The sequence below is a fragment of the Macrotis lagotis genome, chromosome 1, assembly GCF_037893015.1.
Source record: "Macrotis lagotis isolate mMagLag1 chromosome 1, bilby.v1.9.chrom.fasta, whole genome shotgun sequence".
Taxonomy (NCBI): domain Eukaryota; kingdom Metazoa; phylum Chordata; class Mammalia; order Peramelemorphia; family Peramelidae; genus Macrotis; species Macrotis lagotis.
This window is the reverse complement of record NC_133658.1, coordinates 928,184,533-928,196,928: the sequence shown is the minus strand read 5'-3', so window position 1 is coordinate 928,196,928 and position 12,396 is coordinate 928,184,533. Positions and strand designations below refer to the sequence as shown.

Below are 12,396 nucleotides of genomic sequence, written 5' to 3'. Positions count from 1 at the left end.
TTTACATGATTGTACGATTTGTATCAGATTGTTCACTGAATTAAAAAAGGGGAAGGGAGGGAAGAGAAGAAAGGAGAAGAGAGCAAAAGAATTTGAAATTCAAAACTTTTATAAAATATTGAAAATGGCTTTTACATGTAATTTTGTTTCAAAGGAATTTTAATAGGAAAAGAGAAATATGTCTTTAGTATAAGACATGGGTATCATAGCATTTTTCACCTCAGATGATGCATCACAATATAATAAAAATAAATATTAGAACAAATGACCACAATGTTTGCAATATGATAAAAAATTTAAATAACATGTCAAAAACCATAACCATAAATGAAAACTGAATATTCAAATATGGAATGGTAACTGAGTCACAGAATAATGCATAGAAACAATAACTCTGTAAAGGAGTTTGATAACAATAATACAATTTATCCAGGTTTCCCAGAAGCAGCTAAATCATTGCTCAGAAGTAGAGGAGCATCTCTTAAAACACACAGTAAAAAAATCAGAAAGAGATGGGATCAGTGAGCTTAAAATAAAATAACAAAATTAACATAATAAGAAAAAGATATCTTGACAATTAAAGAATTATTTAAAAGATCAATGAAGGAGACAACCGAAGCGAATTGCTCCTGAAAATCCAGCATTATCATCAGCTTTGGCTGCCTTCTCCCCTTGGACTGTCTACCTCTTTGGCCTCCATTCCCATATTTACCTTAGCTTTTCTGATTTGTTAGCTTATCCCTGAATATAATGTGTTTTATTTTTTTATTTCTCTTTTCATTTTGCTGTCATTTCCCATTGCTCATTAATTTGATGTTCTGCTCTTCATTTAAATCATATCAGTTCAGCATGTCTCAACTTTATCTTTCCAAAGGACCAGGACTTAATCCTATATATCAAATCAGGGGGTGAGCTTCAAATCTTTTCCCCTCTAATTTTTTTATTTCCTCTTTTGTGGTCATTTTTTGTGAACGTTTCCTATGGCCCAGAAGTTTGGGCTTATGCAGAACTATTTAGAAGAGGCCAGAAGTTTTGTGCCCTAGTTTCTCCAGAAATTGGTTCAGTTCCAGATTTTTTCCTTATCTTTCTTTTAGATGTCTCCAAAGCCTGGGTTGGTTGTTGGCTGTTATGTTGTGCTCAAGCTACACAACAGTCTACCACAGGTCCTAAACTGTAGCCCATGTGAACATTTGGAACAGTGATATCTCTAAATCTGCACATCTCACATTTCTTTTCAGCTACTGCAATTCTGCTTTGCTCATACAGCATATTATTTGATATGAACATGCCAGATTGGTTGGTCCTGTGTAATAATGTTTTCCAGACTCCTTGAGGGAGCCCTTGAAAATGTTTTTATATAAGTCCTTCTGACATCTATGTGAGTGATTGCTCTGTGTGGGTTCTCCATAGACGTTTAGGGGTATAACACATAACATGCAACATGTTTGGCAATCACACACAATGATCTGCATGACAAAATGTGCTCTTTGTAGTAAAAGTGGAATTTGTGGCAGTCCAGTTTGAGAAAGGGCCTCAGTGTCCACTACCTTGTCTTGCTGAGTGATTCTCAAAATCTTGCTGATGAAATTCACATGTCAGTGATTGAATTTCCTTCCATGGTGCTGATATACTATGCAGGTTTCACAGGCATAGTGTGAGGTCAGCTCAACAGCTCCACAGACCTACAGTTTGGTAAGCAGTCTAATACCTCTACTCTCCCTCACTTTCCTTCAGAGTCTCCCAAACATTGACCTAGCTCTTATGAAAATCTATTGTTGGGGTTGCTAGGTGTCCCAATGGATAGAGCACTGGCTCTGGAGTCAGGAGTACCTGGGTTCAAATCTGTCCTCAGATATTGAATAATTCCTAGGTGTGGGGCTTTGGGCAAGCCACATAACCCATTGCTTTGCAAAAAAAAAAGTCTACTGTCACCATTACTATTTTCTTAAGCTTACGTATGATTTCCTTCATGAATCTGAATGCTAAGTCATTTGGAGAGTACAGATTTATTACTGATATTGATATGTCATCAATTATTTCATTCAGCATAGAAACCCACTTGTTTATTCTCATTTTTTGAGTGTTTGGCTTTGTTTTGTCTGAGAGCATCATGGCAACATTTGTGTTTTGGTATTCACATGATGCATGAGAGATTTTTGCCACTTTCTCGGTTTCATTTTGTCTATGTCTTTGTGGTTTACATGTGTTTCTTGTAACCAGCAGATTAGAAGAGCTTTTTCATTTTAATGGATTGTTTAATTCATTCACATTTGAAGTTACAAGAGTTAGGTTTCTATTTTTCTCCTGCTGTCTCTAATTGAAATGTGGGTGATATGCAGAGTAATAAGTTGGTAATTTTCTCTTTTTTTTAGAGTTTAGTGTATTAGGTTTTCTCTTCTGATTATTTCCAGTTATGTATGAGTGTCTGTGTGTGTGCTTCTGTGTGTATGTCTGTGTGTGTGTCTCTGTATGTATGTCTGTGTGTGCTTCTGTGTGTATGTGTGTGTATGTATGTGTGTGTATACATGTGCTCTTTTACCTTTCAACAAATCAAGGTCAGTAATTTTTTGCTTATTTGTTTTTTACACAGTCTGTACCTTTCAGCATTACTTATCTTCTCTTTCTGCCTAATGTAAATCATCATTTCTGATTCGTTGCCCTTATAATCATCTGATTTCTCTCTTTTCTCTGTACCTGACAATTAAACCACCAAAGTATCTATGAAAGTCTTTACTGTCTACTTATGTTTTACCACTGCCTTGTGGGGCTCAGCCCATGGATTTTGGTTTTCTATTCTGTTTCATTCTCAGAACAACATCAGTGATTTCAAGGTCAGAGAGGACACTGCCCCAAGGGAAGGATGTTTCTGCATCTCTATTCTGGACCCTCTACTTTCCACCTTTTTTCCTACTTTCTCCTGAAATTTTCCTCCCTGTGTCCATGATCTCCCCACCCATGAATTCCAACTCCCCCATCCCTACAAGAACATGTTTTTGGACACCAAATTCCCAGGACTCATTCAGAGTAAGGAACTTGTTTTTCTACACTTACTGAAGTATTTGCTGGTAGGATCCCCTCCTGGTTCCAAGGTCAAGCTTCCAGCCTTCTGATCTTTTCATCTTCTCTCTTCTCACCCACTCCCCTCTATGCTCTTCTCTTTCTCAGAGAACACTTGAGGTTGCCTTCCCCTCACTGCTCACCCTTGACCTTACCTGGGCACATCACTCCTCTTTAGCATCTTCTCCCCTCCCAGTCTTTTATATACTCTCCATCAATGTAATATAGTCCAACAAAAGAATCGTTATCCTGTAGAAAGGGTTTCACCATGTTCTATCCATTATTCACCCACTCACTTGTTCATTGTCACCTCTACCACATTACTAACATTCTCCCTATCTCCTTCTACATATTTCCAAAGAAGTCTCTTACTGTATTTTCTGTTGTCACTCTTGCCGTCTTTACCTGCTTCATTTATTCACTTCTCCTGTATTTCTGTTATTTGAGGTGTATAAGAAGCAAATAATCTACAGCTCTGATTCTCCTATCAAGCTTTGTTTTGATTTTTGTCTCTTTTAAGTCACTCAAGAAAAGCATCTCATGATCTGCATTGTACTCAGTTTTCTGAGTTTTCTGGGTCAAAGAATGCTGAAATGCATTCCTTTATTTTGCAGTATTGATTCAGAGAATTAAAAGACTCCTTCATTAGATCTGGAGGCTCCATTATCTCTGTTCCTACTGTGTTTTTATTTCCAATTGATTCATCTTTGAGATTTCATCTTGCTGAAGTACTTGGTAATTTCAGGTTCCCATACACAGATGCACACAGACACAGACACACACACACAGACACACAAATAAAGATATTTCTGTTTTTACTCACTTCCTGACTCTTTCCCCTGATTGTAGTTGCATGGGGGACTGGATCTGAAAGTATCCGAGTCTTCTCCCGTACTCATGCTTCACTAGCTTAGGTCTTTGGCACATCTGACTTTTGGTTGATCAAAGTGGTCCCAGCTTAGTACTGTGCTGTTTTCTGTCCACCAGGTTAGTAGAATATGGGCAACCTCCCACTCCACCCATGCAGCACCCTGTCCTGGTGACTTATTCCTTTCTTTCTGGTCTTCTGTGATATGTTCAAACGCCAGTGTCTTTTTGCAGCAGCACTCATAGATTAGTAGAACTGGTCTTTCTAGATTGCAGCCAACAGGAGATTCTCACACCTGCAGAACTTTGACCCAGCTGACTGTTGAGGTCAGCACAAGCTTTCAGAAGGTATGTCAAAGGACTGCAAAGATGGAGGGTGGGCCTGCTCTAAACACGGATTTTTCTATAAACCTGTGTTCTGAACTTTGGTCTCCTAGTGCAGGTTACCTGTCACTACTGGGGAGGGAGGGAGGGAGAGGTGTTGAATGAGTTCAATGAGTATCAGTTCCTAGCTTATGGGCATTTTTAACCTTCCTTTGGATTCTTTGTGTGTCCTACAGCATAGAAAGAGCTGCTTTACCTTTGGTACATAAGTTTTATTTTGCATAGCTCCAAGGGCCATGAAGACTGAGGACAAAGTCTAGTCCACTTTTGTTGCTCACATGACCTCAATTTTCAATAAAAGGTCCAGTCCAATCTTCCATCATCATCATCATCTGACTTTACACTGACTCTCCAGACTTTTGTAGCCATGACCCAATCAGATATATTCTCCGACTTTGTCAGCTCCCTTGTATATATGTCTTCCTTCAGTGGAATGGAAGCTCCTTGAGGGCAAGGACTTGTCTTTCTTTTGTTTCTACTTGAAACTTCAACCTCAAACACAGTGCCTAGCATATAATAAGGGCTTAACAAATGCTTCTTGACTTAACAAGCAAAACCAAAACCTGTCTATATGAAAAACCTAATAAAGCTGCTGTCACAGTTCAAAAAGAAAAGGGACAAAAATGAAATCACTTTAGGAAAAAAGGAATATGGCATAATCACAATACAGAAGTAAAGATAAAGATACTACAGAAATATCTAGCCATAAAAAATGAGAGCAATGAATGAGAACAGAAATGCAGTAGATGCTTATTTCTGAAAATAAAAAAGAAACAAATCAACAGATATACAAGAAATATATTGCTGTATATGTGTATATATACTCATATATGTCTAAAAATCTATATGAGAAATATAGGTCCTAAATAATTCAATCATCATATCTGAGATTACAGCAGAAAGTTGGACTGAATTAGAAATGAAGAAATTATAAAACAAAAGTTTTTGTCTTGATCAAGGATCGGTAAATTCCAGCACATGTCGTATTAGTCTGATGTTGCTACAGCAACTACAGGTGGGATTCAAAATTCAATAAATCTAGGAGCTTTTTAGGGCTGAATCAATTAAGCATTTTGTCAAATCAAGCCCATGCATGTTGTTATGAATATCCAAATGACCCTTGGGAGAAAAAAGATTACCTATGCCTACTCTAGATGATTTACAAGACTATTCATCAGAAAATTAAGGAGGGGGGACAGCTAAGTGGCACAGTGGATAAAGCACCAGCCCTGGAGTCAGGAGTACCTGGGTTCAAATCCGGTCTCAGACATTTAATAATTACCTAGCCGAGTTGCCTTGGGCAAGCCACTTAATCCCATTGCCTTGCAAAAACCTAAAACAAAATTGAGGAGGACTTAATACTTATCCTACATAAACTATTTTTTTTAGTTTCATAAAATACTTTATGAAACATTTTTAAAAAACATACCATAGGGGCAGCTAGTGGCATAGTGAATAGAAGACTGACCCTGGAGTCACCAGGACCTCGAACACTTAATAATTGAATAGCTGTGTGATCTTGGGCAAGTCACTTAACCCCATTGCCATAAACAAACAACCAAATAAACAAATGAATAAACAAACAAACAAACAAATAAATAAATAAAACTCCATGTGGTCCGAATACCCAATTGAGGAATGGTTAAGCAAAAAAAAAAAAAAAATAGAACTATGGACAAATATAGCTATTGGATATTAATAAACATACATACTAAAATCCTAGTCAAAAGACTACAGTCATATGTCCAAATGTTAAAAACCTTGACCAAATAAATTTATACAGAAATAACTGAAATGCTTCAGTGTCAGAAAAATAATTACCATAATTCCTTATATTATAAAGACAATAACCTAAATCATATAACTATATCCAAAAAAGGAGAATATGACCTTATAGGTTACTGTTTAGAAGGGTTATTTCCTTATAACAATTAGAATATATTATAAAAAATAATAAAGGGTGAGAACAAAATAGAAGGAATATATTAGACAGGATGTTTAAACTCTCAGACATCCCAAGAAACTTATAGATAGAAGTGACCAACTGGAGCAGAGGGAGATGGGGATATTTATACTTAAACGAGAATAAGGAAAACATTAAAACTCCTTGGAAGTTTGTCTGTACACCAGTTGGGTTGTACATTTTTTGCCTCCTTACACAATGCTATTTTGTCTAAAGGAGGGTGAGTAATTATCTCTTTTTCTGGATTAAAGCATACAGGGTAAGACAAGTTTTCTGGTTTGTAATCAATTGTGCTCCTGAGTTTGTATTTAACATATTTAGAGAAAATGTTCATTTTTTACAATAGTTAAAGAAAATCTGATGTATTACCAGAAATTAGATTTTTGAAAACTATAAAGTTTCATAATTTCTAAAAGTCAAATCTAGCATTATTTATAACAAAATACCATATGAAATAAAAAGGAGGTATGTCCTTTTTCTCTCCTCCTATTTATATGGTTCCAAAAGTGCCTGGACTCTTGGATGGTTTTGGTAGGGGAAGTTTATGTAAGAATAGATTCTCCAGGTGCTACAATATTTTTCCCTATTAAATTCATTTTATTTGATTCAAGCCTGTATTTTAACCTGGCAAGATCTTCTCACATTTATTGGAAAGAAACTAATGAGGTAAAATGAAATGCAAAGTATAACACCTGGGATCCAAAATTCTATTTCATAAATGTACAAGGGAGGCATGAAACAAATATATCGAGAAAATACTTGTAGGTGTCTGGATTGTAAGTTCAGAATGAATTGGCAAGATAACGGATCTATTAAGGCCCCTCTGAGAAAAGAGCCAGGTAGAGAAGTTTATTGAACCAGAAGAGCTACAAAGTCATAATGCAAGTATCATTAAGTGCAAGTATTCCCAAAAGAACAGCAAGCTAAGCCTGGAACAAAAGACTTTCTCTTCATTTTTAGTACAAATACAGATCATGAAAGCAGAGCCTGCTGATCTTAAGTAAAAAATATGATAACCAAAAAACCCGAAAATTTATAAATGACAAAAGAAATCATGAAAGATTGAAAGCAGATATATTTGACTGACTTGTATCTATCTGTGGCATGGAAGGAGCCATCTAATGACTCCTTTTCAGGTGGGAATAAAGTTCTGGTGTTTCTCTCCAGGATCCATAGGATCAGACTGAAATTCTTCTCCTAAGGACACGAAGAACATGATTGCTGTGGACATACTCCTGAGTATTGCCTTCTTCTCCCAGGTTGGGATTGGGGTTCAGGGAAACTTCTTCCTAATTTATCTCTTCAGCTTCCTGTTCTTCACTGGTCAGAACCTGAGGCCCATAGATCTGATTATCATTCAGTTGGCTTTGACCAACTCATTGGTGCTTCTCTCCAAGGGCTTCCTTGAAGGACTGGCAGCTTTGGGCCTGAAGAATCTTCTGGATGACATTAGCTGCAAAATTGTCTTCTATATTCACAGAGTGGCTTGGGGTCTTTCCCTTAGTATAACCTGTCTTCTGAGTGGTTTTCAGGCCATCATCATCAGTCCCCATCAGCCAAGATGGATAAAGCTAAAGGCCAGAGTCCCAAGATACATTCTTCCTTCTATTCTTTTCTTCTGGCTTTTCCATATGCTGCAAAATATTATGATTCTTCAGAATCTTCAAAGATCTAGTGACAAAAGGAATAATTCAGTAACAATAGAGTATGGACACTGTTCTGTTAATGTCACCAATGACAATCGGGCCTCCTACCAGGCTATTGTCTTCTTCATTCCTGATGCTATGGGTATAACTTTCATTAGTTTTACCTGTAGCTACAAGGTTCATCTCCTGCACAAGCACCACAAGAGGATTCAGCAGGTGCACTTTAACAACTTTTCTCCTAGAGCCTTCCCTGAGATTAGAGCCACCCAAATGATCCTACTGCTGGTGAGCACCTTTGTCACGTTTTACTTATTCAGTTCCTTCTTGCCAATATATATGTATTCAGTGACCCCTAGCCCCTGGGTGATGCCTACCTGTACCTTCCTGGCTTCTTGTTTTCCCATGGTTAGTCCCTTTATGCTGATCCACAGTGACTCACAAATCCTCAGGTACTACAGCGCTGTCCGTGGTAGAAAAAGTCCACAGACTAAAATTGACTCCATGAATACCCTGTCCCTTATCTCTACCCAGGCTCTGATCAAGGAGAAAAAGGTCCCTGGAAGGCCTTGAGAGAGAAGTATCAAAGCAGATCCAGAATCCTCAAGAAGCCATTTGGACTAAAAGGGACAGATGGGGGATCCAGTGACTGCAGTGGCAATGGAGTCAGGTCCTGAATTCAAGTGGAAGACTCCAGTTGCACTCTTTCTAAAAATCACAGACCAGCATAAAGTTCATAAAAAAATAAGACCCCATCAAGTCTAACAGAAATCCAAGCAAGAACACCATTACAACAACCATATTTAGTGATCTTCATTTAAGGTCTTCTCTTTCAAGAGGCAAGATTTACCATTTATTTTTGAAAATTTCTTCTTACCTTCAGGACCAGTCTGACTTGCTGCAGCTTTGAAGGGACCATCAGGATAAACTTTCATCTATTTTTCCTCACGGGTCCCTCAAGAGACAAATGGATCCCAAATATTCCCTCTTGCACATGGCACCAATGGAAAATAATAATATCTCTCCAAGTCTCATTTCCTTGGTAACCCTTGGCTCAAAGGGCTGCTTATGGGCCTTTCTTTCTTTATTGGTAGAGCGTAATTATTCAGTGCTCTGCATCTGTTAGAGCTGCGAACAAATAGGTGAGGGTAGCAGACAAGGGAGATCTTGGCTACTTGACTTCCAACTTTGAAGAGAAGGAAATGGAAGGGAAATAACAATTTGTTAAACACCTTCTGTGAGCCTGGGATTGTGCTAAGCACTTTAGAAAAATTGTATTTGAATGTCACAATAACCCTTTGAGGTAACTGTCATTATTCTTTCCATTTTGCTATTGAGGAATGTGAGGCAAACAGAAGTTAAATAACTTGTCTGAAGTCATACAGATTGTAAACATTGGAGGGCAGATTTGATCTGAGGTCTTTCTGAATCTAGACCCTAGTCTCTATTCCCTATGCCATCTCCCTACCTAATAAAGAAGGAAATAATCATTTGTTAAGCACCTATTTTGTGGTCAAAATTACAGTAAACACTTTACATCTATTATCTCATCTCAGAGGCTATGTTCAATTCCAACTTCTCTTCAGGTCTCTGAAGGGATAAAAAGAATATTATGCTGACATGTAGAGACGTGGGTACTCTCTATAAAATATCCCTATGCTCAGCTTACTTTGCAGAATTTCCACTTGCTTGAGATCTGTGACTTTCCTCATGAAATGGAGTTCTTTCACTCCCTATGGGAGAAATCATTCATCTTTTCTGATCAGGTATATCATCTCCTTTGTATACATTCTATAATGTCTGCTAAAATATCAACTGGGAACAAATAAGTTTATTTGCCATCCACTCTGACATCATTTTGGATATCAAGAGTTGCAGGAAACAGCTTTTAATACAATGCAATATTCATTCCTAGCAAAACCCTTGATGTTAGCAAATAGAATTGGATGAAAAACCAGAATCCTACAATATGCTGCTTACAAGAAGGTTGTTTGAAGCAGAGAGATACATACAGAGCAAAGCTAATAGGTTGGAGCAAAATTTATTTTGCTTCAGCTGAAGTGAAAAAAGCATGGATAGCATTCCTTATCTCAGACAAAGCAGCTACAAAAGACATAGCATTAAAAGAGAGAAGGAAGGAAAGTATTTCCTCCTAAAAAGGTACCAGAGACAATAAAGTAGTCTCAATACTGAATATGTAGGCACCCCATGGGATAGTGTCCAAATTCCTAGAGGACAAGTTAAAGTAGTTACCGGAAGTCATAGACAGCAAAATGCTACTAGTGGGAGACTTCAACCTCCCACAATGAGATTTATATAAATCTAACCATAAAATAAACAAAAAAGAAGTTAAGGAAATGAACAGATTTTTAGAAAACCTAGATCTGTTAGACTTATGGAGGAAATTGAATGGGGATAGAAAGGAATATACTTTCTTTTCTGCAGTACATGGCATTTACACATTAATTGACCATATACTAGGGCATAAAAACCTAATGATCAATTGCAGAAAGGAAGAAATAGTGAATACATCTTGCTCAGATCATAATGCAATAAAAATCACATGCAATAATGGATCAGGGAGATAGAGACCCAAGACTAATGGGAAATTGAATAACCTCATTTTAAAGAATGAGTGGATCAAATTATGGAAAGAATTCATTATTTCATCCTAGACAATAATAATAACAAAACAACAAACCAAAACCTATGGGATACACTCAAGATGGCTGTCAGGGCATATATTATATCTTTAAATGCTTACGTGAATAAATTAGAGAAAACCCTTGAAAACATTAGTGTAAATGGATTCCTCCTTAAAATGACAAAGGGCATCTACATCAAACCATGAGCAAGCATCATTTGTAATGGTGATAAGCTAGACATCTTCCCAATAACATCAGGAGTGAAACAAAGATGCCTGTTATTGTCAGTATTAGAAATGCTAGCATAAGAGAAGAAAAAGAAATTAAAGGGATCACCATGGGCAAGGAAACAACGTATTACAAATAATCTGACAATATAACTTGAAAAATTCTAGAGATTCAGCCATAATATAGTTGAAAAAATTAATAACTTTAGCAACATTGTGGGATATAAAATAAATTTATATACATCATCACCCAATAATAAAATAAAATAAATTTAGATAAATCACCAACAAAACCCTGCAAGAAATAAATTGCAAAAGAACCTCTACTTAGGGCAGCTAGGTATCACAGTGGATAGAGCACTGGCCCTGGAATCAGGAGGACCCGAGTTCAAATCCTGCCTCAGACACTTAATAATTGCCTAGCTGTGTGGCCTTGGGCAAGGCACTTAACTCCATTGCCTTAAATAAATAGAAAAAATTTTCTTAAACAGATTCTCCACTTAAAATAATCACATACAATATCTAGGATTATACCTGTCAAGATAAACCCATGAACCATATTAACTTCATTATTAAATAATTTTTATATGAATTGTCAGACTGAAATGCTTGGAGAAATATTCATGGTTAATGTATGGGCAGAGATAATATTTTTTAAAATGATAATTCCACTTTAATTTATCCTAATTATTCAAAATAATCTAAATTAAATATTATTTTTGTCCAGAAAAAAATAATTACAAAATTCATTTGGAAGAACAAAAGGTCAGGTTTTCACAGGAGGTAGTGGTGGAGAATGTAAAGGAAGTCTAATATTAGCAAATCTTAAATTGTCTTATAAGACAATAATAATTTGGAATAAATAATTATAAATAATAAATATAAATAATGATGATTTTGGAATAAAATCACACTATTTGGTAAAAATTTTGGGAAAACTAGAAAGTAATCTGGTTGAATCCTGACATAGATAATATCTTGTACTATTTACAAAACATAGACAGAATAGGTTCATGACCTAGACTTAAACATTTTGCTTATGGATATACAAGAAACAGAGAACAGTGAAATATAAATGCATGATTCAGATTACATTAAATTGAATGTGGTTTGTACAAATAAAAACCAATGTAAACAAGATTCAAAATTCAGAAGAAAATTTATAGTTTTTCTGATAAAAGTCTAAAGCTTCAAACTTTTAAAACTTTTGTCAAAATGTTAAGAATATGAATCATTTCCTAATTGACAAATTGTCAAAGGATGTGAACAGACAATTTTTATGAAAGCATTCTATATATTGGTTTTTGAAATGCTTTAAGTATTATTGATTAAAGAAATACAAATTAAAACATCTTTGAGATATCATCTCACACCTATTGGCTAAAATGATAGATGTGGGAAATAATAAATGTTGGAGGGGATATGTAAAACCTAGGAAACTAAAAAAATACACTCTTGCTAGAATCAAGAACTGTTCCAACCATTTTGGAGAACAATCTGCGATATACCCAAAAAGTTATCAAACTGCCTATATATACATTTCGTCCCACTATTAGGTCTGTTTACTAAGGTAATCAGGGAATAAAGAAAAGACCTGATATAGGATACAA

General features: G+C 36.1%; 2 protein-coding genes across 2 annotated transcripts in view; one reads left to right on the top strand and one right to left on the bottom strand.

The window, feature by feature from the left end:
- Window positions 1-6,820: 6,820 nt before the first annotated feature.
- Window positions 6,821-12,396, bottom strand: part of LOC141510163 (uncharacterized) — a 79,108-nt gene continuing 73,532 nt past the window's right edge. Inside the window, exon 3 of the mRNA XM_074220194.1 lies at window positions 6,821-7,942. The gene's annotated coding sequence lies outside the window, so the exon portion shown is untranslated. The remainder of the gene's footprint in view (window positions 7,943-12,396) is intronic.
- LOC141510169 (vomeronasal type-1 receptor 1-like) lies at window positions 7,484-8,487 on the top strand. The gene has a single exon (XM_074220208.1). It carries the CDS (start codon window positions 7,486-7,488, stop codon window positions 8,485-8,487), a length of 1,002 nt encoding a protein of 333 aa, XP_074076309.1. The 5' UTR covers window positions 7,484-7,485.

What these genes read in the sequence shown, in the direction of transcription:
- LOC141510169 (XM_074220208.1), top strand. Translation starts at nt 7,486, where the DNA reads ATGATTGCTGTGGACATACTCCTGAGTATTGCCTTCTTCTCCCAGGTT.